Below are 25,647 nucleotides of genomic sequence, written 5' to 3'. Positions count from 1 at the left end.
ACTCAAGATCCTATTCTACGTCACTGTGTAATGTTGGTTCAGTATCATGGGGTCACCCTGTAGAGATGGGAGTATTTTACACGTTGAAACTAGACAGGATTGTGGGCCAGAAACAGGGCTTAACACTTTCCATCGGACTCCGCCACTCACACTCTCATCTGAGGTGAGGTTCCTGTAAAATTATCCCCAAGGACTCAAAAACGGGCTGCAATTAATCAGTGCGAGGGAGAGGTGTGTCAAATGTTTAAATATCCTTCTCTCTTTATATCTCAAAACCAACTTGCAGTCAATTCAGAAAAAGCTCCCTGGGCTGATCACTCATCCACAGGCAAGTGAGAATGGGCCCACTTCTCGGGAAGGTGTTTGAATTCACCGTGAGTCAGTGTGAGGTACAAAAATCCAGATCTAAAGAGAGCCATTTTGCACCCGGCAAGGTCCCACAAGCAATTGATAATGACCATAGGGAACTTTTAGGAAAAGCAAAATTTCTCTTCCAATTTTCCTGAAGGTTCAGGTTCCACGGGCACTGACTCTCACTGAGGTACAGGTTCCACGGGCACTGACTCTCACTGGGGTACGGGTTCCACAGATACTGACTCTCACTGGGGTACGGGTTCCATGGGCACTGACTCTCACTGGGGTACGGGTTCCACGGGCACTGACTCTCACTGGGGTACGGGTTCCACAGATACTGACTCTCACTGGGGTACGGGTTCCACGGGCACTGACTCTCACTGGGGTAAGGGTTCCACGGGCACTGACTCTCACTGGGGTACGGGTTCCACGGGCACCGACTCTCCCTGGGGTACGGGTTCCACAGATACTGACTCTCCCTGGGGTACGGGTTCCACAGATATTGACTCTCACTGGGGTACGGGTTCCACAGATACTGACTCTCCCTGGGGTACGGGTTCCACAGATATTGACTCTCACTGGGGTACGGGTTCCATGGGCACTGACTCTCACTGGGGTACGGGTTCCACAGATACTGACTCTCCCTGGGGTACGGGTTCCACAGATACTGACTCTCACTGGGGTACGGGTTCCATGGGCACTGATTACCCCTGGGGTACGGGTTCCATGGGCACTGACTCTCACTGGGGTACGGGTTCCACGGGCACTGACTCTCACTGGGGTACGGGTTCCACAAGGGCTGACTCACCTTCCTCCACCCCAACGTAGCTCAGCTAATCTAGTACAGACTGGGGTACAATCTGGGGCCTTCTTCGTCTGTAGAACTCAGTGCCACACTAGTCAATGTGCTAACCAGCAGAGTTATCAGGACCTTTACACAGATTCAGTTACGATAGTGTAGTGGTTATGGTACTGGACTAGTAACCCAGAGGTCAGCAGGTTAGGGTTAGGATTAGGGCCATGCTAAGTTATGAAATTGATTTTCAATACGTCTGAGCCTTTGGGAGCATTCCCTGCCTCTGAGTGATAAGGTGCAGGGTTCAAACCCCACTCCAGACAATCCCAGCGAGTGGAGACCTGGCTCTGAATTCAGCAGGATACTCAAGTCCGGTGGGTGCGGGTGGCCCCTCATCATCGTATGGGTTGTGGGAGCCCAAAGAACCCTCCCCCCGTACAGGTCTAACCCTCCTATCGGCCGGTATAAAGATGGTTACGGCCACGGAAGGAGCTTCATGCCACGGCCTGTCAGACTGTTAATCAGCCTGTGAATCCTCCCACTACTTCACACTGTTCTCCAAGGGAAGAGCGTGAAGATACGAAGAAAAATAAATAAATCTGGTAACATCTGGCATAAAAAAGTAAATCTGAAAGCTGCTGGATTATCGTAAAACTCCAACACACGACTCTGGTCCCATACAATGACCGCTGAAGCAAGACACTCAGTCACATCAGCAATTGCTTTAGGGGTCTCCCTCAAGTAGTGATGGACAATAAATGTGACCTTGCCAGTGTCGCCCGTATCCCGAAAACAAATTTTTAAAAGAACGACACGTGCTCCTGTGGCAGACTCCCAACCCTCTGGGGCAGGTCTGCTCTCCAGAAATTCAGCCTGAAGTATCAAGTGTGACTGGGTCATGAGAAACTGCCATTAGCCAATGGTTTGCCCAGATTGAATTCTGCCCTTACCCCTGCCATGCACAGCATGCAACAGCAGGCCGAGGTGATTTGTACTTTGCACTGAAACCATCGAAAGCAGACAGTGTAGGCTCTGGACGCCATGCTTCGTTTGAAGATGAGCAGGAGATAGATTTTGAGGACAATGTACGGGAGGAGGGCGTCTTTGAGCTGACGGACAAGGCTTTTAGACAGGGAAAAGACTATCAACATCTGTGAAGAAGAGAGGAAAGAAAAAAAGTGAAATGAAAACACAAGTAAAAAAGAAAGAAAGAAAGACTGGAAACAGCAGTGACTTTGTAATCGCTTGCAGGTCGCCCCGGGCAGAGATGCGTGAACTTGCGAGGGAGTCTTGTGACTGCACGTCCCGAACCCACAGTGCATCTCTGCGTGTTACAGCCAGTTCTCATAGAACATTACAGTACAGAATGGAGGCCATTCAGCCCATTGTGCCTCGGGGTTTATTAGAGAATGGAGTGGTGCGATGTGACGTGGGAGGGAACCAATCTCTTACCTCCTTGAGACGGTCCATGTCTTTGAGGTAGAATCCGATGTAGAAAAGACTAAGGTACGAATTTACAAACTGAAACTGGGAAGAAAAAATAAAAGGATTAGCTAGCAGCTGCTCGGGCCTTGGAGGTTCACATCAACTCCCCCCTGATTATCGCTCCCCCTGTGGGGAAATATACTTCCCAGTACAGAGAGCTTGCATTTATACAGTGCCTTTCACAACGTCCCAAAGGACTTTACAGCCAATGAAGTACTTTTTGAAGTGTAGTTACTGTTGTAATGTAGGAAATGCAGCAGCCAATGAGTGCACAGCAAGATCCCACACCGTGGCGAACTCCCCTGCGCTTCTTTGAGTCGTGTCATGGGATCTTTTATGTCCGCCTGAAAGGGCAGACGGGGCCTCATTCCACAGAGTCTCATCCAAAAGACGGCACCTCCGACAGTGCAGCACTCCCTCAGTACTGCACTGGGAGTGTCGGCCTAGATTTTGTGCTTCAGTCTCTGAAGTGGGATTATGAACCCACGACCTCCTGACTCAGAGGCTAGAGCACTACCCACCGAGCCATGGCTGACAGGTACAACAACAGCAGCTCAGAGTGATATGGTACAATAATGAACAACCCAAGGACCCTGAGCCAGAGAGGGAGAGGGGCGACCAAAAACTTGGCCAAAGAGCAGGGTTTTGAGTAGGCTCCAGAAACCTCCCAGCTTGCCCTGGAGTCTCCAGGAATTAAAGATTAATCTCTCGGGCACTGCTGCGAGCAACACCCGGGGAGAACAACCGGTGGATGTTAGGTGGGGGTGGGGAGAGGGTGTTTGCCCGACTGTTTGGGGCTGTGAGCCCCCATCCCGGTAACTTGCTCACGAGGATGGGAACACGTTCACCAAACGTTTCCTCAACCCTGGGGCAGGTTCCACATCCGAGATCATTTTTGGGTCAGGACTAACCGTTAACGGTAACTGTAAGGGTACGCGGACTTGGGGCGAGTCAGGATACGGGGCAGCAGAGTTTTGGATGAGCTGGAGTTTATGGAGGGTGGAAGATGGGAGGCCGGCCAGGAGAGGATTGGAATAGTCGAGTCTGGAGGTGACATAAAGCACAGTGTTGCTGTGGGTTGTACACTAGAGTGTTCAGCTCTGGTCCTGGGTTCAAATCCAGCTCAGACTGCTGCGATGAAAGCTTCCTGCTTATAAGGGTCTTATTGGTGAATGGAGTTTGGGCCAATCCCCATTTCCAGGTTGTGGTGAACACAGGCCCACCGTACAAAACCGCCCGGTGAATTAGTGACAATCGAGAGGCCACATCAGGAGGTGTGCGCGAAACGGAAAAAGGTTCTCCACTCGTGCAATAGTGGCCCCTCTCGTCAGGTTCGGACTGAGGTACAGTGTCCGGGGGGGGGGGGGAGGGAGGGAGCGTCACTCTCATCGAAAGCAGGAGGCACGGACATAGCTCTGACCCCTGGAGTGGATCGCAGACCCCCGTCCCATCACCGTGTGGGGGAATCACAGACACAGACCCCCGTCCCATCACCGTGTGGGGGAATCACAGACACAAACCCCCGTCCCATCACCGTGTGGGGGAATCACAGACCCCCGTCCCATCACCGTGTGTGGGGGAATCACAGACACAGACCCCCGTCCCATCACCGTGTGGGGGAATCACAGACCCCCGTCCCATCACCGTGTGTGGGGGAATCACAGACACAGACCCCCGTCCCATCACCGTGTGTGGGGGAATCACAGACACAGACCCCCATCCCATCACCGTGTGGGGGAATCACAGACACAGACCCCCATCCCATCACCGTGTGGGGGGGAATCACAGACACAGACCCCCGTCCCATCACTGTGTGGGGGAATCACAGACCCCCGTCCCATCACCGTGTGGGGGAATCACAGACACAGACCCCCGTCCCATCACCGTGTGGGGGAATCACAGACACAGACCCCCGTCCCATCACCGTGGGGGGGGGGGAAGGGCAAAGGGGGCTTGAATCTTATCAAAAGCAGGTGTGGGCACAGCTCCCAATAGTCGAGTCTGTAAGCTGTAAAAAGGCTCAGAATGTCAAATGTCATCGCCTCTAAATTTAACCCTGGCCAGTAACTTACACCTGGTGCGAACGAGAACCCAACTCAGCACAGTTCAGAATAACTCGGTATCAGGGGGGAGGGAAGGTGAGAGAAACGGGTTCTTTTTACTCAAAGATTTAGAATTTTCCCCCCAATATTTCCTTTCATCACATGACCTCCTGCCTCCTTCTGCCCCGCCCCCACAGTCGATGAAGTGCTTTTGAAGTGTAGTCACTGTTGTAATGTAGGAAACGCGGCAGCCAATTTGCGCACAGCAAGATCCCACAAACAGCAATGTGATAATGAGCAGATAGTCTGTTTTTTAATGATGTTGGTTGAGGGATAAATATTGGCCCAGGACACCGGGGAGAACTCCCCTGCTCTTCTTCGAAATAGTGGCCGTGGGATCTTTTACATCCACCCGAGAGAGCAGGCGGGGCCTTGGTTTAACATCTCATCCAAAAGACAGTACTCACCAAAACTAGTTTAATGATGAGGTGTTTCTCATAGGCACTCTGTAATCGGTAATTCTCTGCAGAAGGAAACACAGAGGAACGTGACTGAGACACACCGACAGCGTACTGACCCCGTCATAGCAGTTTAGACACCAACAGATCTCAAACACAACGCAGTAGCCTGGGTTTCCTGATCAGGAATGAGGCTGACAAGAAGTGGGGAGGAGTGTGAGCTCGTCTGCATCCTGCAAAATCAGCGCTGACCCCGGGGTGATTGACAGGTCTGTTTCATTTTAATAATTTGGGTGAGTTTGGAATGCCCCTGATTATTCAGCTCGCCAGGTAGGGGGAGCGGGACTTAACGCGTTGCTGCACAGTTTAAAGGGCCGCAGCGTACCAAGACTCTGCCACTAACTCACTGAAGGCTTTTCCTGAATCAGAGTGAGTTTTTACTCTTAGGCACATGGGTGCAATCTAAGTGGGGCCTCCAGCTATATCACTACTCTAATATAGGAACACAGTAAACCAATCTGCCCCTCGAGCCTGTTCAACCATTTAATCAGATTGTGGTTGAGCTGTACCTTAACTCCATTTACCCGCCTTTGCTCCATATCCCTCGCTACCCTTACCCAACAAAAATCTATCAATCTCAGTTTTGACATTTTCAATTGACCCCCAGCATCAACAGCTTTTGGGGGAGAGAGTTCCAGATTTCCACTCCCCTTTGTGTGAAAAAATGCTTCCTGGTTTTGCTCCTGAATGGCCTGGCTCTAATTTTAAGATTGTGCCCCCTTGTTCTGGACTCCCCCACCAGAGGAAATAGTTTCTCCATATCCACCTTATCGAGTCCTTTTATTATTTTAAGCACCTCGATCAGTTCACCCTAAACTCAAGGGAATACAAACCAAGTTTATGACCTGGCATCTGAATTTAACCCTCTAAGCCCTGGGATGAATCAGGAAGAGGGAAGCCCAATGTTTAACCAATCGGGAATCTGGGAAACTGCCAAAATCAGTGCGATGGAAGCAAGTCACCAAAATAAAAAAATATAAACTTTTTAATTCTGAAAGCAGTTTGCAGTGATGTCTGAGTGAGGGGCATGGCACCGTGATACAGTATTTTGCAGTGCAGAGGCTGGATGAGAGTGGATGTGTACAACATGCAGGAGGCACCTAAGGCGTTGTGTGGTCCTAAACTGACACCAAACTGGCAGCCTCACCCAGAGACCACAAGGAAGGCCGACGAGGGAAGTGCAAATTGCCACACTGGCGCAGTAGCAAATACTCCTCCGAAATTGTGTTAAGGCACATTGTTGGGACAGTGTGGTCCAATACACTGGCCACCAGCCAATGGGCTAAAAGATGTGGCTAATTGGGAATCCAGATGTGAGTAACAGGCACCTTCGTTGGTCATGTGATTTCAATACTCATATTCGTGCTGTGTGTGCATGTGAACTTTAACCTTTTTGTGTGTTAGTTGGTAAAATGATAAGATGAAGAGCAGAGTGAGCAAGCGATCACTGTGAGTGATTTACGACCTTACTTACTGATTGGTGGGAGATGTTCGTTAAATAAATATGCACGTGACGTACATTCACCTGGATTGCGTGTGAGGCGTTTTCTGTGGCAAAAACGTCACCTTGGCAACACCTGAGTCTAGTCAGTGATTTCTATTGGACAACACTGGTCTAGTCAGTGATTTCTATTGGACAACACTGACCTAGTCAGCGATTTCTATTGGACAACACTGGTCTAGTCAGTGATTTCTATTGGACAACACTGGTCTAGTCAGTGATTTCTATTGGACAACACTGACCTAGTCAGCGATTTCTATTGGACAACACTGGTCTAGTCAGCGATTTCTATTGGACAACACTGGTCTGGTCAGCGATTTCTATTGGTCAACACTGGTCTGGTCAGCGATTTCTATTGGTCAACACTGATCTAGTCAGCGATTTCTATTGGACAACACTGATCTAGTCAGCGATTTCTATTGGTCAACAGTGGTCTAGTCAGCGATTTCTATTGGTCAACACTGGTCTGGTCAGCGATTTCTATTGGACAATACTGATCTAGTCAGCGATTTCTATTGGTCAACACTGATCTAGTCAGCGATTTCTATTGGTCAACACTGGTCTGGTCAGCGATTTCTATTGGCCAACACTGGTCTGGTCAGCAATTTCTATTGGTCAACACAGGTCTGGTCAGCGATTTCTATTGGTCAACACTGGTCTAGTCAGCGATTTCTATTGGTCAACACTGGTCTGGTCAGCGATTTCTATTGGACAACACTGGTGTGGTCAGCGATTTCTATTGGACAAAACTGATGCCGAGGAAGTTTTACTCTATGGGATACTGACCTGGGTATTATCGCTGCTGAAACTGGGTGGAAACACTGCTCCACACTCTCCAACACTGACATCCCAGGACTCGATCAGCACAAAACTGACCGAAAATATAATTTTTCCTAAAAAAGTACAGCAACTCTGTGATGCAGTTAGAAACCCGATTGGTGGGGAAACTGCCCGGTCCGGTTTGGTGGGTGTGGACACTCAGGGATAGATTGGGATTGGCAACGTGGAGGGACTGAGGGCAACTGCTCAAAAAAAACACTGCAAGTCTCGTCTGGTTGGGTTACGTACCGTTCACTAACTCGAGTTGCTGGAGGCTCAACAGCAGTGAGGAAAGGGCGTGGGGAGAGGGTGTGGGGAGAGGGCGAGGGACCGTGTCTGTTATCTTGTTGGCTTTTGCTGCTGATTAAAAGTTTTTGAAAACCTTAACGCTTAGTCAGCCAGAAAGTGCTGGCCTCTCTGGGCTGGCCATTTATTTATAGAATCTCACAACAACAACAACAACAACAATAACAACTTGCATTCATACAGCACCCTTAATGTAGTAAAACGTCCCAAGGTGCTTCACAAGTGAGATTATCAAACAAAATTTGACTCCGAGCCACATAAAGAGATATTAAGACAGGTGAGCAAAAGCTTGGTCAAAAAGATAGGTTTTAAGGAGCATCTTAAAAGGAGGAGAGAGAGGCGGAGAGGTTTAGGGAGGGAATTCCAGAGCTTAGGGCCCAGGCAGCTGAAGGCACGGCCGCCAATGTTGGAGCGATGGAAATCGGGTGATGCGCAAGAGGCCAGAATTGGAGGAGCGCAGAGATCTCGGAGGGTTGTAGGGCTGGAGGAGGTAACAGAGATGGGTATAGATGTACTTACAGCACAGAAGGAGGCCATTCGGCCCATCGTGCCTGTGTCGGCTCTTTGAAAGAGCTATCCAACTAGTCCTGTTCCCCTGCTCTTTCCCCAGAGCCCTGTAAATTTCTTCCCTTCGAGTATTTATCCGATTCCCTTTTGAAAGTTATTATTGAATCTGCTTCCACCGCCCTTTCAGGCAGCGCATTCCAGATCATCACAACTCGCTGTGTAAAAAAATGTTTCCTCATCTCAGCTCTGGCTCTTTTGCCAATCACCATAAATCTGTCCCCTCTAATTTCCGACCCTTCTGCCACTGGAAACAGTTTCTCCTTATTTACTCTATCAAAACCCTTCATGATTTTGAACACCTCTATCAAATCTCCGCTTAACCTTCTCTGCTCTGAGGAGAACAACCCCAGATTCTCCAGTCTCTCCACATAACTGAAGTCCCTCATCCCTGGTACCATTCTAGTAAATCGCCTCTGCACCCTCTCCAAGGCCTTGACATCCTTCCTAAAGTGCGATGCCCAGAATTGAACACAATACTCCAGCTGAGGCCTGACCAGTGTTTTATAAAGGTTTAGCAACTTGTCCTGCCACTTTCAAAGATTTGTCTATGTGAATCCCCAGGTCTCTCTGTAAATTTGGTTCAGCTAATTCCATGTGACACTGAAAAAAAGATTAATATGACAGTAATAAGGGGTCTCAGTGTCAACAGAGTCTTTATTACCTCAACATTAAGCCTCAACTATAGTAATGCAATTGAAAAATATCAAAAACATTTGAATTTTATTGCCAATCACATTCAGTGTTGCATCAGTGAAATAAGGCGAGCCAATCACAATTATAATTGTTCCCAATCAAACTAATCAAACATGGGTTCAATATCAGGTTCTTTAATGGGACAGTGTAGAGGGAGCTTTACTCTGTATCTAACCCGTGCTGTACCTGCCCTGGGAGTGTTTGATGGGACAGTGTAGAGGGAGCTTTACTCTGTATCTAACCCATGCTGTATCTGCCCTGGGAGTGTTTGATGGGACAGTGTAGAGGGAGCTTTACTCTCTATCTAACCCGTGCTGTACCTGCCCTGGGAGTGTTTGATGGGACAGTGTAGAGGGAGCTTTACTCTGTATCTAACCCGTGCTGTACCTGCCCTGGGAGTGTTTGATGGGACAGTGTAGAGGGAGCTTTACTCTGTATCTAACCCGTGCTGTACCTGCCCTGGGAGTGTTTGATGGGACAGTGTAGAGGGAGCTTTACTCTGTATCTAACCCATGCTGTACCTGCCCTGGGAGTGTTTGATGGGACAGTGTAGAGGGAGCTTTACTCTGTATCTAACCCGTGCTGTACCTGCTCTGGGAGTGTTTGATGGGACAGTGTAGAGGGAGCTTTACTCTGGATTTAACCCATGTGATACGAAGCTAATGAAGGTGATAAACTCCAAAGCTGAACAGGATAAGCTACAGAAGCATTTGAATATATTTGGGAATTGGGCAGACGGGTGGCAGAATAAATTCAATGCACAGAAATGCAAAGTGCTTCACATGGGGACGAAAATTCAGGGACTATTACATCTTTGATACGTTCCCCCGGGGAGTGCGTCTTTGATACGTTCCCCCGGGGAGAGCGTCTTTGATACGTTCCCCCGGGGAGCGCGTCTTTGATACGTTCCCCCGGGGAGCGCGTCTTTGATACGTTCCCCCGGGGAGCGCGTCTTTGATACGTTCCCCCGGGGAGCGCGTCTTTGATACGTTCCCCCGGGGAGTGCGTCTTTGATACGATCTCCCGGGGAGTGCGTCTTTGATACGTTCCCCCGGGGAGTGCGTCTTTGATACGATCTCCCGGGGAGTGCGTCTTTGATACGTTCCCCCGGGGAGTGCGTCTTTGATACGTTCCCCCGGGGAGTGCGTCTTTGATACGATCTCCCGGGGAGTGCGTCTTTGATACGTACCCATATCATTTAACCAGTAGGCAATTTTCTTGTAAACATCATCAAGAATTGTAGCCACGACAGCGAGAAGGACTTTAGGAAAATAGGTGACTATCCGCGGCAATTCTTTGATACTGGACACAAATTCCTGAAAAATGGGAAAGCAGAAAAAGATTTATGAATAAAAGGAATGAGAAGTCCCTTTATGTCGAACTGTCTCAGAGCGAATTACTATTGGAGTTCAGAGACTGTTGTTATGTAGGTAACCACGACAACCATCCAGCACCAGCAAACATCCCACATGCAGTAATTAGACAAGTGATTGGATAATCTGTTTTTTTTGTTTAGTGATGTTGGTTGAGGGATAAATGTCGGCCAGAACACCGGGGAGAACTCCCCAATCTTCTTTGAATAGTGTTGTGGGATCTGAAACTCCCACCTGAACAAGTAAATGGTTTATTGTCTCATCTGGAGGGCGGCACCTCTGGCGATGCAGCACTCCTTCAGTGCTGCACCAGAGTCTAAATCCAGGTTGTGTGTTCAAATACTGAAGTAGGACTCAAAGCGAGAGCCCTAGAATTCTGCTGAGCCATGCTGACACAGCCACAACACGTAGGCAACATACTGGAACAGAGCACGGCATTATATTCCAAACACCAGGGGCTGCTGGTTTGACCATGAGCTGCACAGGTGCCTGACGTCTATCTATACCAGGCTGGAGCTCTGTGACTTCCCATCAGTATCAGCCCCATGTTAGATCCTAGGCTGGCTCATGTCTGACGCATGATAGATCCTTGACCCCTGGAGCACTCGCCTCTGACCTATACCTAACCCCTGTGAGTTCACTGCCCAACACCATCAATGTTGCTCAGTGGGTCAAAAGGTAAACTCTTTGTAACATTTCATGAACTTTCACCCTTTATGTAATTATAATTAGGTGGGATTGGTCATTTGCCATTGAACATGTTGGCCTTTACTGCAAGGGGGTTGGAGTACAAGAGTAAGGAAGTCTTACTACAATTGTACAGGGCTTTGGTGAGACCTCACCTGGAGTACTGTGTACAGTTTTGGTCTCCTTATCTAAGGAATGATATACTTGCCTTAGAGGGGGTGCAGCGAATGTTCATTAGGTTAATTCCTGGGATGAGAGGGTTGTCCTATGAGGTTGAGTAGAATGGTTTATTTCCCATGGCTGGAGAGTCTAGAACTAGGGGGCATAGTCTCAGGATAAGGGATTGGCCATTTAAGACTGAGATGAGGAGGAATTTCTTCACTCAAGAGGGTTGTGAATCTTTGGAATTCTCTACCCCAGAGGGCTGTGGATGCTGAGTCGTTGAATATATTCGAGACTGAGATCTATAGATTTTTGGACTCTAGGGGAATCAAGGGATATGGGGATCGGGCAGGAAAGTGGAGTTGAGGTTGAAGATCAGCCATGATCTGATTGATTGGTGGAGCAGGCTCGAGGGGCCATATGGCCTACTCCCGCTCCTATTTCTTATGTTCTTATTGGGATTGCATACAATGGGAGTGAATGGGAAGGGGCTTGGTCCATTGGGATTGTATACAATGGGAGTGAATGGGAAGGGGCTTGGTCCATTGGGATTGTATACAATGGGAGTCAATGAGAAAGGGCTTGATCCATTGGGAATTCTACACAATAGTAGTGATTAGAACTGATTTCAACCATTGAATTCCTTTTCTTGAACTGGGGTTTGCAATGAGCTGAGACAGTTAGCGCTGTGAACAAAGGGTCTGTTGTACAATTCGCTAAATCTAAAGATTTGACATTTGTAGAAATAGGGATTGATTGTACAGACGGGGATCAGTGAGGTTGTGGGGGGGTGGGGGGAGTGGGGAGCGAGCCAAATCTACAGGCTGAAAATATCAGGAGATCACAGAGACTCTCTCCATGGCCCGAGAACCATGGGCATTGCACCCGCGGTTCCCCAATAGCTGTAGGCTACGGGCAAAGCTCTCGGCCGGTAGAGCGTCCTGTAAGTATCACTCCGCGTTAATTTACGGAACCTCGCGGGGAACGTAGACGCAATTTCCCGCCGTGCGCTGTGGTTGAGGCTTCACGTAGACAGTCGGATGTTTATAAAATCGGCGCCCGTAAACTTGGCAGCAGAATTACAACAATGATATGCCTGTGTTGGGCGCGACGGTACAAACGGACAGAGGCGGTTGGCACTGACCTGTAGTTCAAAGCAGATTAACATGGTCAGGAAGACAACGCAGAGACAGAAGAGACAGACAGGAAGACTGACAAAATACTGGAACAACCTCCGCTTCCAAGGTGGGTAATGGAAATCCTCACAGCCCGTTACTGGGCTAACTCGTTTGATACCCTACCGGGAGAGAGAGAGAGATGAGAAGCATTACAAACACTGTAGGGTGAACAGTGCGGCAAACTTGTGCGTTTGTCAAGGTGAAGGGGGATTCGTGTAAGGAGAGGAACAGGATCCCATTTCAGGCACCACGTGCCACTATAAAAAGACTTGCATTGACATGGCGCCTTTCACGGCCGCGGGACGTCCCAAAGCGCTTCACAGCCAATGAAGTACTTTTTGAAGTGTAGTCACTGTTGTGATGTAGGAAACGCTGCAACCAATCTGCGCACAGCAAGATCCCACAAACGGCAATGAAAAAAATGACCAGATAATCAGTTCTTAGATTTTGGTTGAGGGGTAAATATTGACCAGGAGACCAGGGAGAATTCCCCTGTTCTTCTTCGAATAGTGCTGTGGGATCTTACCCAGTCTAGAATAGTTGAGGTTCTAGTCCATGCTCAGTGGTTGGTTCTTTACATAGAATTACATAGAATTTACAGCACAGAAACAGGCCATTCGGCCCAACTGGTCTATGCCAGTGTTTTTGCTCCACACGAGCCTCCTCCCTCCCTACTTGTATAGAACCTTGGTTAGACCACACTTGGAGTACTGTGAACAGTTCTGGTCTCCTTATTATAAAAAGGATAAAGAGGCACTGGAGAAGGTGCAAAAAAGATTTACTAGGATGATACCAGAAATGAGGGGATATACTTATCAGGAAAGGCTGAACAGGCTGGGGCTCTTTTCTCTAGAAAAGAGAAGACTGAGGGGTGACCTGATAGAGGTCTTTAAGATTATGAAGGGGTTTGATAGGGTAGACGTGGAGAAGATGTTTCCACTTGTGGGGGAGACTAGAACTAGGGGCCATAAATATAAGATAGTCACTAATAAATCCAATAGGGAATTCAGGAGAAACTTCTTTACCCAGAGAGTGGTGAGAATGTGGAACTCGCTCTCACAAGGAGTAGTTGAGGCGAATAGTGTAGATACATTTAAGGGGAAGCTCGATAAACACATGAGGGAGAAAGGATTAAAGTTATGCTGACAGGGTGAGATGAAGTAGGGAGGGAGGAGGCTCCTGTGGAGCATAAACACCGGCATAGACCTGTTGGGCCGAATGGCCTGTTTCTGTGCAGTAAATTCTATATAATTTACAAAAAGGGATTTCCTCACCAGTTTACACTCTGAACCCTTTTGTGTCATGGTTTACACCATGTATGTAAATATAGCCCCAATATTCGAGCCGTGCTCACCCTGAACTGGGACCTGGGCTCCTCGATGAGCTCCGCCGGCCGGTCTAACGTTCCCCACCTGTAGGCGAGCTCCGCACTCTGACGCTTCCAACCCTCCAGAAACAAGGTGGTCCACACAACGTTAAACAGGGCAAAGATGACACAGATCACATCTCGGCTGGTCTGTGGAAGAAAGAACGAATTTGCGTTTATACTGCGCCTTTCACCACCTCAGGACGTCCCAAATGTGCCAATGAAGTACTTTTGAAGTGTAGCCACTGTTGTAATGAATGAAATGCGGCAGCCAATTTGCGCACAGCAAGATCCCACAAATAGCAATGAGATAAATGACCCGATCATCTTTTCTTAGTGATGTTGGTTGAGGGATAAATATTGGCCCAGGACACCGGGGAGAACTTCGCTGCTCTCCTTCAAAATAGTGGCTGTGGGATCTTTTACGTGCACCTGAGAGGGGCAGATAATATCTCATCCAAAAGACCTCACCTCCGACAGTGCAGCACTCCCTCAGTACTGCATCGGGAGTGTAGGCCTGGACTATAGGCTCAAGTCTCTGGGGTGGGGTTCGGACCCACGGCCTTCTGACTCAGAGGCGAGAGGGAGACACCCACTGAGCCACAGCTGATACCTATGGGTGATAAACAAAAATGGAACCCCCTCCCCCAACCCCCGTCATCAATTTAAATAAAGCTTTAAAGCACCTCCTACACTGAGGACCCAACTGTTTGACTTGTGCCTCCCACATTAACCTACAATTAGCATAAATCTCGGGATACAAGGGGTAAGATTCCAACATTACATTCTTGGAACATGGACATTCAGGAGTGATTTCTGGCCAATGAGAGTTGGGTAAATCATGAATTGTAGGCTATAATTGGTCATATTAGCCAATGTGGGTTGGGTAAATCATGAATTGTAGACTGTAATTGGTCACATTAGCCAATGAGAGTTGGGTAAATCATGAATTGTAGACTATAATTGGTCACATTAGCCAATGAGAGTTGGGTAAATCATGAATTGTAGACTATAATTGGTCACATTAGCCAATGAGAGTTGGGTATTTCACACGTTGTCGACTGTACCTGGTCTGACTCTGTAAACGCCCAGAGTCCGAGGCCAATCACAGCCGGGTAAATCATGCACCATGTGTAGTATCCGAGCCAGGAAAAATACATTGCGATTTTAACCCCAAAATAGTCACAGATCTCGTCTGGAATAGAGGAAAGAAAAGACAGAATCATCAGCTGAAAAGGAGGTTTAAATTACAGAGGAAATCTTAGGAACAGCAAAGGCCTCTTTTTCTTAGTGAGGAACCTCGGTAAAGCGAGACCCCTCTGGACTGTCCACCCTAAATACCCTTTCCCTGTTCCTGAAATTTTCGATGTTCTTTCTCTTATGATCCACACAATCCATTTAATTCACCAATAAAGCAGCAAACAGCATTAGCCAGTGCCTGTACACACCTACTGGCTGTGACTCGCAGACCGCCTGAACCCAGGATTTCATCAATCGGTTAAGGATGCGTCGCTCGTGGATCGGAAGGACCTGCTGAATAATCCCTCGGGTCATGAGCTCTGCAACTGGTCACAACACGGGCTGGTTAATATCCAAGGAAATCAACAGGAATTCACCCCCCTCCCCCCCGACATTCACCCCCCCTCCCCCCGACATTCACCCCCCCTCCCCCCGACATTCACCCCCCCCCCGACATTCACCCCCCTCCCCCCCGACATTCACCCCCCCGACATTCACCCCCCTCCCCCCGACATTCACCCCCCTCCCCCCGACATTCACCCCCCTCCCCCCCCGACATTCACCCCCCCTCCCCCCGACATCCGCCCCCCTCTCCCCCGACATCTGCCGCCTCTCCCCCCGACAACTCCCTCCCCCCGACATTCACCTTCCCACCTGTGTTAGGGGGTTGCCAACTCTGGTTGGACATACTCCTGGAGGTTTCATCACATGACCTCCTGCCTCCAACTACCCCGCCCCCACACACTCCCGCCATTGGCCGCCTGACACGTCCATCCTCACGGTGACCCGCCTTCCCGCGGCCAATCGGATAATTCATCACCATCAGTCAAACAGCCGTTTCTTTCCCAACTCCCCAACATTTTCAGTGTTGAAAAATGATTTTTTTTTTGAATGTCCCCCCATGATTTTTCTCCTGGGTTTTTGCTCTCAGCAGTGTCCTGGAGATTAGTCTTTAATTCCTGGAGACTCCAGGGCAATCCTGGAGGGTTGGCAACCCCTAACCTCTCTCTATATTCACCAGCTCACCCAAGAGATTTTCAGTCAGCAGACAGATCAGTGACCTTTGTGTGTGAGGGGAAGGGGCAGGGGTCACAGACCATTTTAGTGATGTTAGTTGAGGGATAACTATTGGCCCAGGACACTGGGGAGAATTCCCCCACTCTTCTTCGAAATAGATCTTTGACATCCACCTGAGAGGACAGACGGGGCCTGGGTTTAACATCTCACCTGAGATGACGGCACCTCCAGACAGTGCAGCACTGGCACCGGGAGCGTCGGCCCAGATTTTGCGCTCAAGTCGCTGGAGTGGGGCTTGAACCCACGACCTTCTGAGTCAGAGGTGAGAGCGCGACAAACCGAGCCACCGATGACATGTCCAGAGATGTCGGGGGCTTGAGGCTAAGATCAGAGTCAAACTGGACACTGACGTACACCTTTTTGTGCTCAAGTGTCAGGGCGAGGAGATAGAGTGAGGAAGGAAACGTGCTCATATTATAATGATGATATGGAGGTGCCGGCCGTGTGTGGGACAATGAATCACTGCAAACCGATTTTCTAAACATCCTTTTGCTTTATCTGATTAGAACGCCACTTACTGATCGGCTGTCCCTCCAGGAAGTGAATGTTATGTAAACTTGTTCCTTGCCTTGCTCGCAAGTTGTTAAGCCAGTATCTGATAATACTCTGGCGTTCCTGCGGAGATACAAGCCATTCTCATTCCAATTCGCTTGAAAATCTACCCCCCCCACCCCCCCCGCCACGACCCCCAACAGTTTGTTTCTCACCGAGGCCCGAGAGGACTCGGCCGGTTCACACCTCGCTCAGCCCAAAACTCCCTGAGGTGCCGTTTCTTGGGTGATTGCAATGTTTACATTTCAAAAGTAGAGTCTGAATTTCTGTGATGTCGCACAGCTCCCTTGAGCAGAGAACGTGACAGAGGAGGTAACGGGGGCGGTGGGAGGGGGGCCGGTTGCTGATGTGTCTCCCTATTCTCAGCCCCAGGGACCTGCTGGTTAGTTGCCGGGGGATTAGACATGAAGCAGGACCAGTGGGAAATGGCTGCTTCAAACTGCATTTCATCAGCACAGTGAGTCAGGAATTGCAGATAATGAGATGCACAGACAGCCAGGGGCAGAAACAGACAGACACAAACCATCAGAGACAGATACAGACAGACACACACCATCAGGGACAGAAACAGACAGACACACACCGTCAGGGACAGAAACAGAGAGACACACACCGTCAGGGACAGATACAGACAGACACACACCGTCAGGGACAGATACAGACAGACACACACCGTCAGGGACAGATACAGACAGACACACACCGTCAGGGACAGATACAGACAGACACACACCGTCAGGGACAGGTACAGACAGACACACACCGTCAGGGACAGGTACAGACAGACACACACCGTCAGGGACAGAAACAGACAGACACACACCGTCAGGGACAGAAACAGACACACACCGTCAGGGACAGATACAGACAGACACACGCCGTCAGGGACAGATACAGACAGACACACACCGTCAGGGACAGAAACAGACAGACACACACCGTCAGGGACAGATACAGACAGACACACACCGTCAGGGACAGGTACAGACAGACACACACCGTCAGGGACAGATACAGACAGACACACACCGTCAGGGACAGGTACAGACAGACACACACCGTCAGGGACAGGTACAGACAGACACACACCGTCAGGGACAGATACAGACAGACACACACCGTCAGGGACAGGTACAGACAGACACACACCGTCAGGGACAGATACAGACAGACACACACCGTCAGGGACAGATACAGACAGACACACACCGTCAGGGACAGATACAGACAGACACACACCGTCAGGGACAGATACAGACAGACACACACCGTCAGGGACAGAAACAGACAGACACACACCGTCAGGGACAGAAACAGAGAAAGAGAGAGAGAGAGAGAGAGAGGGAGAGATACAGACAACACAGATTCACTCGGTATGAGGAAATACAAATCTAAAGAAAGACTCAAAAAATTGGGGCTGTTTTCATTCGAGCGGAGGGAGTTAAGGACTGCCTAGATAAGAGGTGTTTAAGATTCTGACAGTGTGGGACAGAGTAGACAGAAACAGACTGTTTCCAGTGGGCGAGGGGTTGAGAACGAGCGACATGGATATAAGATTCAATGTAAGCAACTTAGAACGGAAAGCAGGAGAAACATTTTTACACAGAGTTGAGAGACTGCGGAACGCACAACCAGAGTTAGCGATTGAAACAGAGACCAGGTCAACATTGAAGAACAGGTCTGATAGGTGGTTAAAGGAAAAGTGGATAAAGGGATATGGGAACAGGGTGGGAACATGGGATTAGGAGACTGCTCATGTGGAGGGTAAACACCAACACAGACTGGACTGGGCCGAACGGCCTGTTTCCGCGTTATAATTTCTGAATCTATGTAAGAAAGAGGAAGAGGTACGGGGATATGCAGAAAGAGAAAGACAGAGAGAGAGAGAGCGAGAGAGGGGGAGAGAGAAAGCAACAGCAAGGAGGGAAAGAGTTGGAGAGGGAGAGGGTTAATTTGTTAAGTAATGAAGAAAGACTTGCATTTATACAGAACCTTTCATGACCTCAGGACGTCCCAAAGTGCTTCACAGCCAATGAAGTACTTTTTGAAGTGTAGTCACTGTTGTAATGTAGGAAACACAACAGCCAATTTATGCACAGCAAGATCCCACAAACAGCAACGTGATAATGACCAGATAATCTGGCTTTTTAGTGATGTTGGTTGAGGGATAAAATGTTAACTGGGACACCGGGGAGAACTCCCCTGCTTTTCTTCAAAATAGTGGCCATGGGATCATTTATCGTCCACCTGAGAGGGCAGACGGGGCCTCGGTTTAACGTCTCATCCGAAAGACGGCACCTCCGACAGTGCAGCACTCCCTCTGTACTGGCACCGGGAGTGTCAGCCTGGATTCTATGCTCAAGTCTCTAAGACAATTTTTGTGACGGTGTGATAATTAACTTCGTCTGGCAGAGGGGCTGTTGGTGAAACGGAAACCGCCCCCCCCACAGACTGCCTCACCTGAGAAGTGAAGAAATAGATTTCATTTTCAATGTTTTCGTAGATGTAATCCTCCTCGCAGGAGAATATCCTCGAACCCCCGCCAAACTCCTCTTTCACTGGTTTCCGCAAACTCATCTTCTCAGCTCCTCGAAGCAAGCTGTCCGCAAACATCGATAGAACACAGTCACAAACCAAACTCCAGAAAAGCCCGATGTCAGCTTGTGTACGCAGATTGCAGTCAGCTTGTGTACACGGACTGCAGTCAGCTCATGTACATCATCAGCTCGTATACGCGGCCCGCGGTCAGATTGGTGAGGAAAATCGCGGTCAGCCCGGGTACGCAGACCGCGGTCAGCTCGCGTACATCGTCAGCTCGTGTAGAATCATAGAATCATAGAAAGGTTACAGCTCGGAGGGAGGCCATTCGGCCCATTGAGTCCATGCTGGCTCTATGCAAGAGCAATCCAGCTAGTCCCACTCCCCCGCCCTATCTCCGTAGCCCTGCAAATTTTTTCCTTTCAAATACTTATCCAGTTCCCTTTTGAAGGCCATGATTGAATCTGCCTCCACCACCCCCTCGGGCAGTGAATTCCAGATCAGAACCACTCGCTGTGTAAAAAAGCTTTTCCTCATGTCACCTTTGGTTCTTTTGACAATCACCTTAAATCTGTGCCCTCTGGTTCCTGACCCTTCCGCCAATGGGAACAGTTTCTCTCTATCTACTCGATCAAATCTCCTCGCAACCTTCTCTGTTCCAAGAACAACCCCAGCTTCTCCAGTCTATCCATGTAACTGAAATCCCTCATCCCTGGAATCATTCTAGTAAGTCTTTTCTGCACCCACTCTAAGGCCTTCACATCCTTCCTAAAATGCGGTGTCCAGAACCGGACACAATAATCCAGTTGTGGCCGAACCAGTGTTTTATAAAGGTTCATCATGACTTTCTTGCTTTTGTACTCTATGCCTCTATTTATAAAGCCCAGGATCCCGTATGCTTTTTTAACCGCTTTCTCAACTTGCCCTGCCACCTTCAATGATTTGTGTACATATACCCCCAGATCTCTCTGTTCCTGTACCCCTTTTAGAATTGTGCCCTTTAGTTAATATTGCCTCTCCTCATTCTTCCTACCGAAATGTATAATTTCGCATTTTTCTGCGTTAAATTTCATCTGCCACGTGTCCGCCCATTCCACCAGCCTGTCTATATCCTCTTGAAGTCTATCACTATGCTCCTTACAGTTCACTACACTTCCAAGTTTTGTGTCATCAAATTTGGAAATTGTGCCCTGTACACCCAAGTCCAAGTCATTAATATATATCAAGAAAAGCAGTGGTCCCAGCACCGACCCCTGGGGAACACCACTGTACACCTCCCTCCAGTCCGAAAAACAACCGTTCACCACTACTCTCTGTTTCCTGTCATTTAGCCAATTCTGTATCCATGCTGCTACTGCCCCCTTTTACTCCATGGGCCACAATCTCGATGAGAAGCCTATAATGTGGCACTTTATCAAACACCTTTTGAATGTCCATATACACCACATCAACTGCATTGCCCTCATCTACCCTCTCATCAAAAGAATCTCTATCAAGTTGGTATACACAGACCACAATCAGCTCGTGTACATGGCCTGCAGTCAGCTTGTGTACATCATCAGCTCGTGTACACGGCCCACCCTAACCCAGGACATACCACACAGGCTTCTTACACCAGGCCACCCCACCGCCCATTACCACAGACACCCCTCACCCTGCTCAGCCCCCGACTCAGTGTAACGGATTCACTCAGAACCCAGCTCCAACTTACTTCTCATATGTTGCTGTCACGAAGAATGCGTAAACGCTGGTGTGTTTGTGATGTCGGATCTGGATGATCAGTTCTGGGATTCCCAGCCGTATGTGGTTCAGTAACCATAGCAACGTGTGGTCATCTGTGGAATCTGTGGGAATAAATGATATGATGGCTGCCTATTCTTTTATTCATTCATGGGATGTGGGCGTCGCTGGCGAGGCCGGCATTTATTGCCCATCCCTAATTGCCCTTGAGAAGGTGGTGGTGAGCCGCCTTCTTGAACCGCTGCAGTCCGTGTGGTGACAGTTCTCCCACAGTGCTGTTAGGGAGGGAGTTCCAGGATTTTGACCCAGCGACGATGAAGGAACGGCGATATATTTCCAAGTCGGGATGGTGTGTGACTTGGAGGGGAACGTGCAGGCGCATGGGAACAATTCAATATCCTGCCGAGGGCTTTGAAATCCCCGGGGTTACAGAGCACAGAAACCCCGATATCTGCCGGGGAGGGCGGCAGGAATTTGGAATTTCCCCCTCCCTTTTACACTGGCCCTTTAAGTTCCGGTGGTGGAGGTGGGGGCATGAACTGATCTTCTGCCCAGACCCCTCTCCCCACGTCAAGGGGAGCGGTGCATTAACACCGGTGCCTGTGCCCAGAGGTGGAAGATGGCGGTCTTGGTGATCATAGAATCATAAAATGATACAGCACAGGAGGAGGCCATTCGGCCCATCATGCCTGTGCCGGCTCTTTGTAAGAGCTATCCAATTAGTCCCACTCCCCCTGCTCTTTCCCAAGAGCCCTGTAAATTTTTCCTTTTTAACTATTTATCCAATTCCCTTTTGAAAGTTATTATTGAATCTGCTTCCACCGCCCTTTCAGGCAGTGAATTCCAGATCAGAACAACTCGCTGCATAAAAAAAATTCTCATCTCCCCTCTGGTTCTTTTGCCAATTACCTTAAATCTGTGTCCTCTGGTTACTGACCCTCCTGCCAATGGACACAGTTTCTCCTTATTTACTCTAGCAAAACCATTCAAAACTCCCCTGCTCTTCTTCAAATAGTGGCTGTGGAATCTTTTACATCCATCTGAGAGGGCAGACGGGGCCTCGGTTTAACGTCTCATCCGAAAGATAGCACCTCCGACAGTGCAGCACTCCCTCAGTACTGCCCCTCCGACAGTGCAGCGCTCCCTCAGTACTGACCCTCTGACAGCGCAGCGCTCCCTCAGTACTGACCCTCCGACAGTGCAGCACTCCCTCAGTACTGCCCCTCCAACAGTGCAGCGCTCCCTCAGTACTGACCCTCCGACAGTGCAGCGCTCCCTCAGTACCGACCCTCCGACAGTGCGGCGCTCCCTCAGTACTGCCCCTCCAACAGTGCGGCGCTCCCTCAGTACTGCCCCTCCAACAGTGCAGCGCTCCCTCAGTACTGACCCTCCGACAGTGCAGCGCTCCCTCAGTACTGACCCTCCGACAGTGCAGCACTCCCTCAGTACTGACCCTCCGACAGCGCAGCGCTCCCTCAGTACTGACCCTCCAACAGTGCAGCGCTCCCTCAGTACTGACCCTCCGACAGTGCAGCGCTCCCTCAGTACTGGCCCTCCGACAGTGCAGCGCTCCCTCAGTACTGACCCTCCGACAGTGCAGCACTCCCTCAGTACTGACCCTCCGACAGTGCAGCGCTCCCTCAGTACTGGCCCTCCGACAGTGCAGCGCTCCCTCAGTACTGACCCTCCGACAGTGCAGCGCTCCCTCAGTACTGACCCTCCGACAGTGCAGCGCTCCCTCAGTACTGACCCTCCGACAGTGCAGCGCTCCCTCAGTACTGACCCTCCGACAGTGCAGCGCTCCCTCAGTACTGGCCCTCCGACAGTGCAGCGCTCCCTCAGTACTGACCCTCCGACAGTGCAGCGCTCCCTCAGTACTGACCCTCCGACAGTGCAGCGCTCCCTCAGTACTGGCCCTCCGACAGTGCAGCGCTCCCTCAGTATTGCACTGGGAATGTCGGCCGAGATTGTAAGCTCGTGTCTCTGGAGCGGGGATTCGAACCCATGACCTTCCGATTCAGAGCCGAGAGAGTGCTACCAACCGAGCCACAGCTGACACCCTGAATAAAAGGATGGATAAATTGCAGCCCCGACCTTCCCTCACAGCAGCGACTATCGGTGGCCATCCAGACATGCTGTTTCTCTCCATCTAAAGGATGTCTGTCCCCGGAACAACCCACAAACTGAATTGGAAAGGTTTGGATCCAGTCTACAGTGGCTCGGCTATATTCTTATCTGAATACTGATTGTGGCAGTCACCAAAATCTAAAGGATGTGCCAGTTTCCTGAATACAGATATGCCAATGTATAAAACCACGAGTAGAACGGTGACCGTAACCCCAGACTCATCACCCCTCAGTGTACAAATTGCTCCATGAAACAGCCGATCTTACACTCCATCTCTGAGTGAATTACTTTTACGGAGGAGTTTTTCGTACCTGGAAACGTCATCAGTACGTCACAATTTTCTGTTGGAACTGTCTTCATCCATGATTTATGGGACATTATGTAACGTCCCGCCTGAAGGAAATTTTTGCCAAATAGTTTATCTGTGAGGAGATAGGAAAATAGAATCAGTGTACAGGAAAGAGCACAATTTATCTCATGGGAGAAAGAGACAGAGAGAGAGGGGGGGGGGGGTTAGAGAGAGATAACGAGGGAGAGACAGACAGGGAGAGAGAGAAAGAAAGGGAGGGAAAGAACAGAGACGGAGAGGGAGCGAGACAGAGAGATGGGGAGAGGGGAGAGAGGAAGCAAGTCAGACAGTGCAACCTCACCCCCCCCAGTGCAACCTCACCCCCCCAGTGCAACCTCACCCCCCCCAGTGCAACCTCACCCCCCAGTGCAACCTCACCCCCAGTGCAACCTCACCCCCCCCAGTGCAACCTCACCCCCCCAGTGCAACCTCACCCCCCCAGTGCAACCTCACCCCCCCAGTGCAACCTCACCCCCTGCATGTTCCATTTGCTGTAAACATTCTATGCTGAACACAGCGCACTTCACCCACAGACTGACCAGGTTGCTGCCCTGTCCTACTCTCGGTTTCTATTCCCCCCAACAGGTCCCTGACATCAGCGGACTGTCAGCCAGACAGAAAGGCTGCATTCCTTGGCCTCCCCATCACGGATTCCCAGCAGCCCTGGAGCAGACTGTAATCTCAGGATCAGGAGTGTGACACGGAGACCAGCCTCTGGGACACAAAAAACAAACCCACTACACCACTGGGTGTGAAGCCACAAACGAAGGGCTCTGATTCCGTGTTAACAGCCTCCTGGCACCCGACCAGCAGCAAGTTAGCGTTTCAGGCCGGAAGAGGGAGGACTGTGACATAAATTGGACATCGATGGTCTTCACCTCTTCGTCCCAACAGTCAACAACCAAAATGAAACACTCATTATTCCTTAATGTTCTCCTCGGACTGTCTCCCCTCCTCTCCTGAAGGCGCTGACACTCGCTGGGGATTGGGTTTCCATGGGGGTTGGCTGCTCTCCAGAACAGCCCTTCCACCATGTGTCAGATATAGACAGTGAGGCAGCAGGTTTTTCAACCACAACAGCATGCATTTATATAGCGCCTTTAACCCAGTAAAACATCCCCAAGGCGCTTCACAGGAGCGATTATCAAATAAAATTTGACACCGAGCCACATAAGGAGATATCAGGACAGGTGACCAAAAGCCTGGTCAAAGAGGTAGGTTTAAAGGGGGGTCATAAAGGAGGAGAGAGAGGCGGAGAGGTTTAGGGAGCGAATTCCAGAGCTTAGGGCCCAGGCAGCTGAAGGCACGGCCGCCAATGGTGGAGCGAAGAAAATCGGGGATGCGAAAGAGGCCAGAATTGGAGGAGCGCAGAGATCTCGGAGGGTTGCAGGGCTGGAGGAGGTTACAGAGATAGGGAGAGGGCGAGGCCACGGAGGGATTTGAAAACAAGGATGAGAATTTTAAAATCGAGATGTTGCTGGACCGGGAGCCGATGTAGGTCAGCGAGGGGGTGATGGGTGAACGGGACTTGGTGCGAGTTAGGATACGGGGCAGCAGAGCTTTTGGATGAGCTCAATGTTACGGAGGGTGGAAGATGGGAGGCCGGCCAGGAGAGCATTGGAATAGTCGAGTCTGGAGGCAACAAAGGCACGGATGAGGGTTTCAGCAGCAGATGAGCTGAGACGGGGGCGGAGACGTGGGCTGCGTGAGGAATTACATCACTGCTAATTGTGCCCACTGATGATGATGTGTGGGCTGGAGGATGTCACTGGAAAGGGAACAAAATGGCCACTCATGGTTTGCCTTTTCCCCGCAGTTTTAACGCAAAGAACAAATCACCCCTCGACTGAGAGGCGCCATTTTGTGTCGAGCCAAAGATTTTCTCTTTACAACGTCAAGTGTCTAAAATATTAAACAGTCGGGGTAATCCCAGAATATTACTTTACATGCAGCCGGCAAAATAAATTTAACTTAATGAAAAATAGATTCAAACAGATGTCAGAAAGCACATCTTCGATGAGCGAGTTCGAGAACTGAAGGGATGGGCTTCGATGGCCAACTGGCTTTTACTGGTTATTGATTTTTTACTTATTAAGTCTTTATTCTGTGGAATCCTGTCATTCTAACCCAAATAATTATTTATATCTTCCTGCAAAGATGTACCCAGGAGTGAGATGG

General features: G+C 49.7%; 1 protein-coding gene across 3 annotated transcripts in view; it reads right to left on the bottom strand.

Moving 5' to 3' along the window:
• The window catches only part of ano8b (anoctamin 8b), a 69,514-nt gene that overhangs the window by 15,669 nt on the left and 28,198 nt on the right, over positions 1-25,647 (bottom strand). For 2 of the 3 annotated variants that reach the window (XM_067968552.1, XM_067968553.1), the window contains exons 2-13: positions 23,432-23,542; positions 20,965-21,097; positions 19,176-19,314; positions 16,682-16,778; positions 15,296-15,412; positions 14,915-15,042; positions 13,836-13,997; positions 12,448-12,600; positions 10,271-10,397; positions 5,145-5,200; positions 2,603-2,677; positions 2,146-2,301 (exon numbers count right to left, since the gene is read on the bottom strand). In XM_067968552.1, coding sequence (XP_067824653.1) covers positions 2,146-2,301; positions 2,603-2,677; positions 5,145-5,200; positions 10,271-10,397; positions 12,448-12,600; positions 13,836-13,997; positions 14,915-15,042; positions 15,296-15,412; positions 16,682-16,778; positions 19,176-19,314; positions 20,965-21,097; positions 23,432-23,542 — 1,454 coding nt within the window. The remainder of the gene's footprint in view (positions 1-2,145; positions 2,302-2,602; positions 2,678-5,144; positions 5,201-10,270; positions 10,398-12,447; positions 12,601-13,835; positions 13,998-14,914; positions 15,043-15,295; positions 15,413-16,681; positions 16,779-19,175; positions 19,315-20,964; positions 21,098-23,431; positions 23,543-25,647) is intronic. The other variant, XM_067968554.1, reaches the window with a different exon arrangement.

Source organism: Heptranchias perlo, chromosome 29 (genome assembly GCF_035084215.1).
Source record: "Heptranchias perlo isolate sHepPer1 chromosome 29, sHepPer1.hap1, whole genome shotgun sequence".
In the NCBI taxonomy this organism is placed as follows: domain Eukaryota; kingdom Metazoa; phylum Chordata; class Chondrichthyes; order Hexanchiformes; family Hexanchidae; genus Heptranchias; species Heptranchias perlo.
Note: the sequence above shows the minus strand (reverse complement) of the source record. Positions and strands in the feature narration are given on the sequence as shown.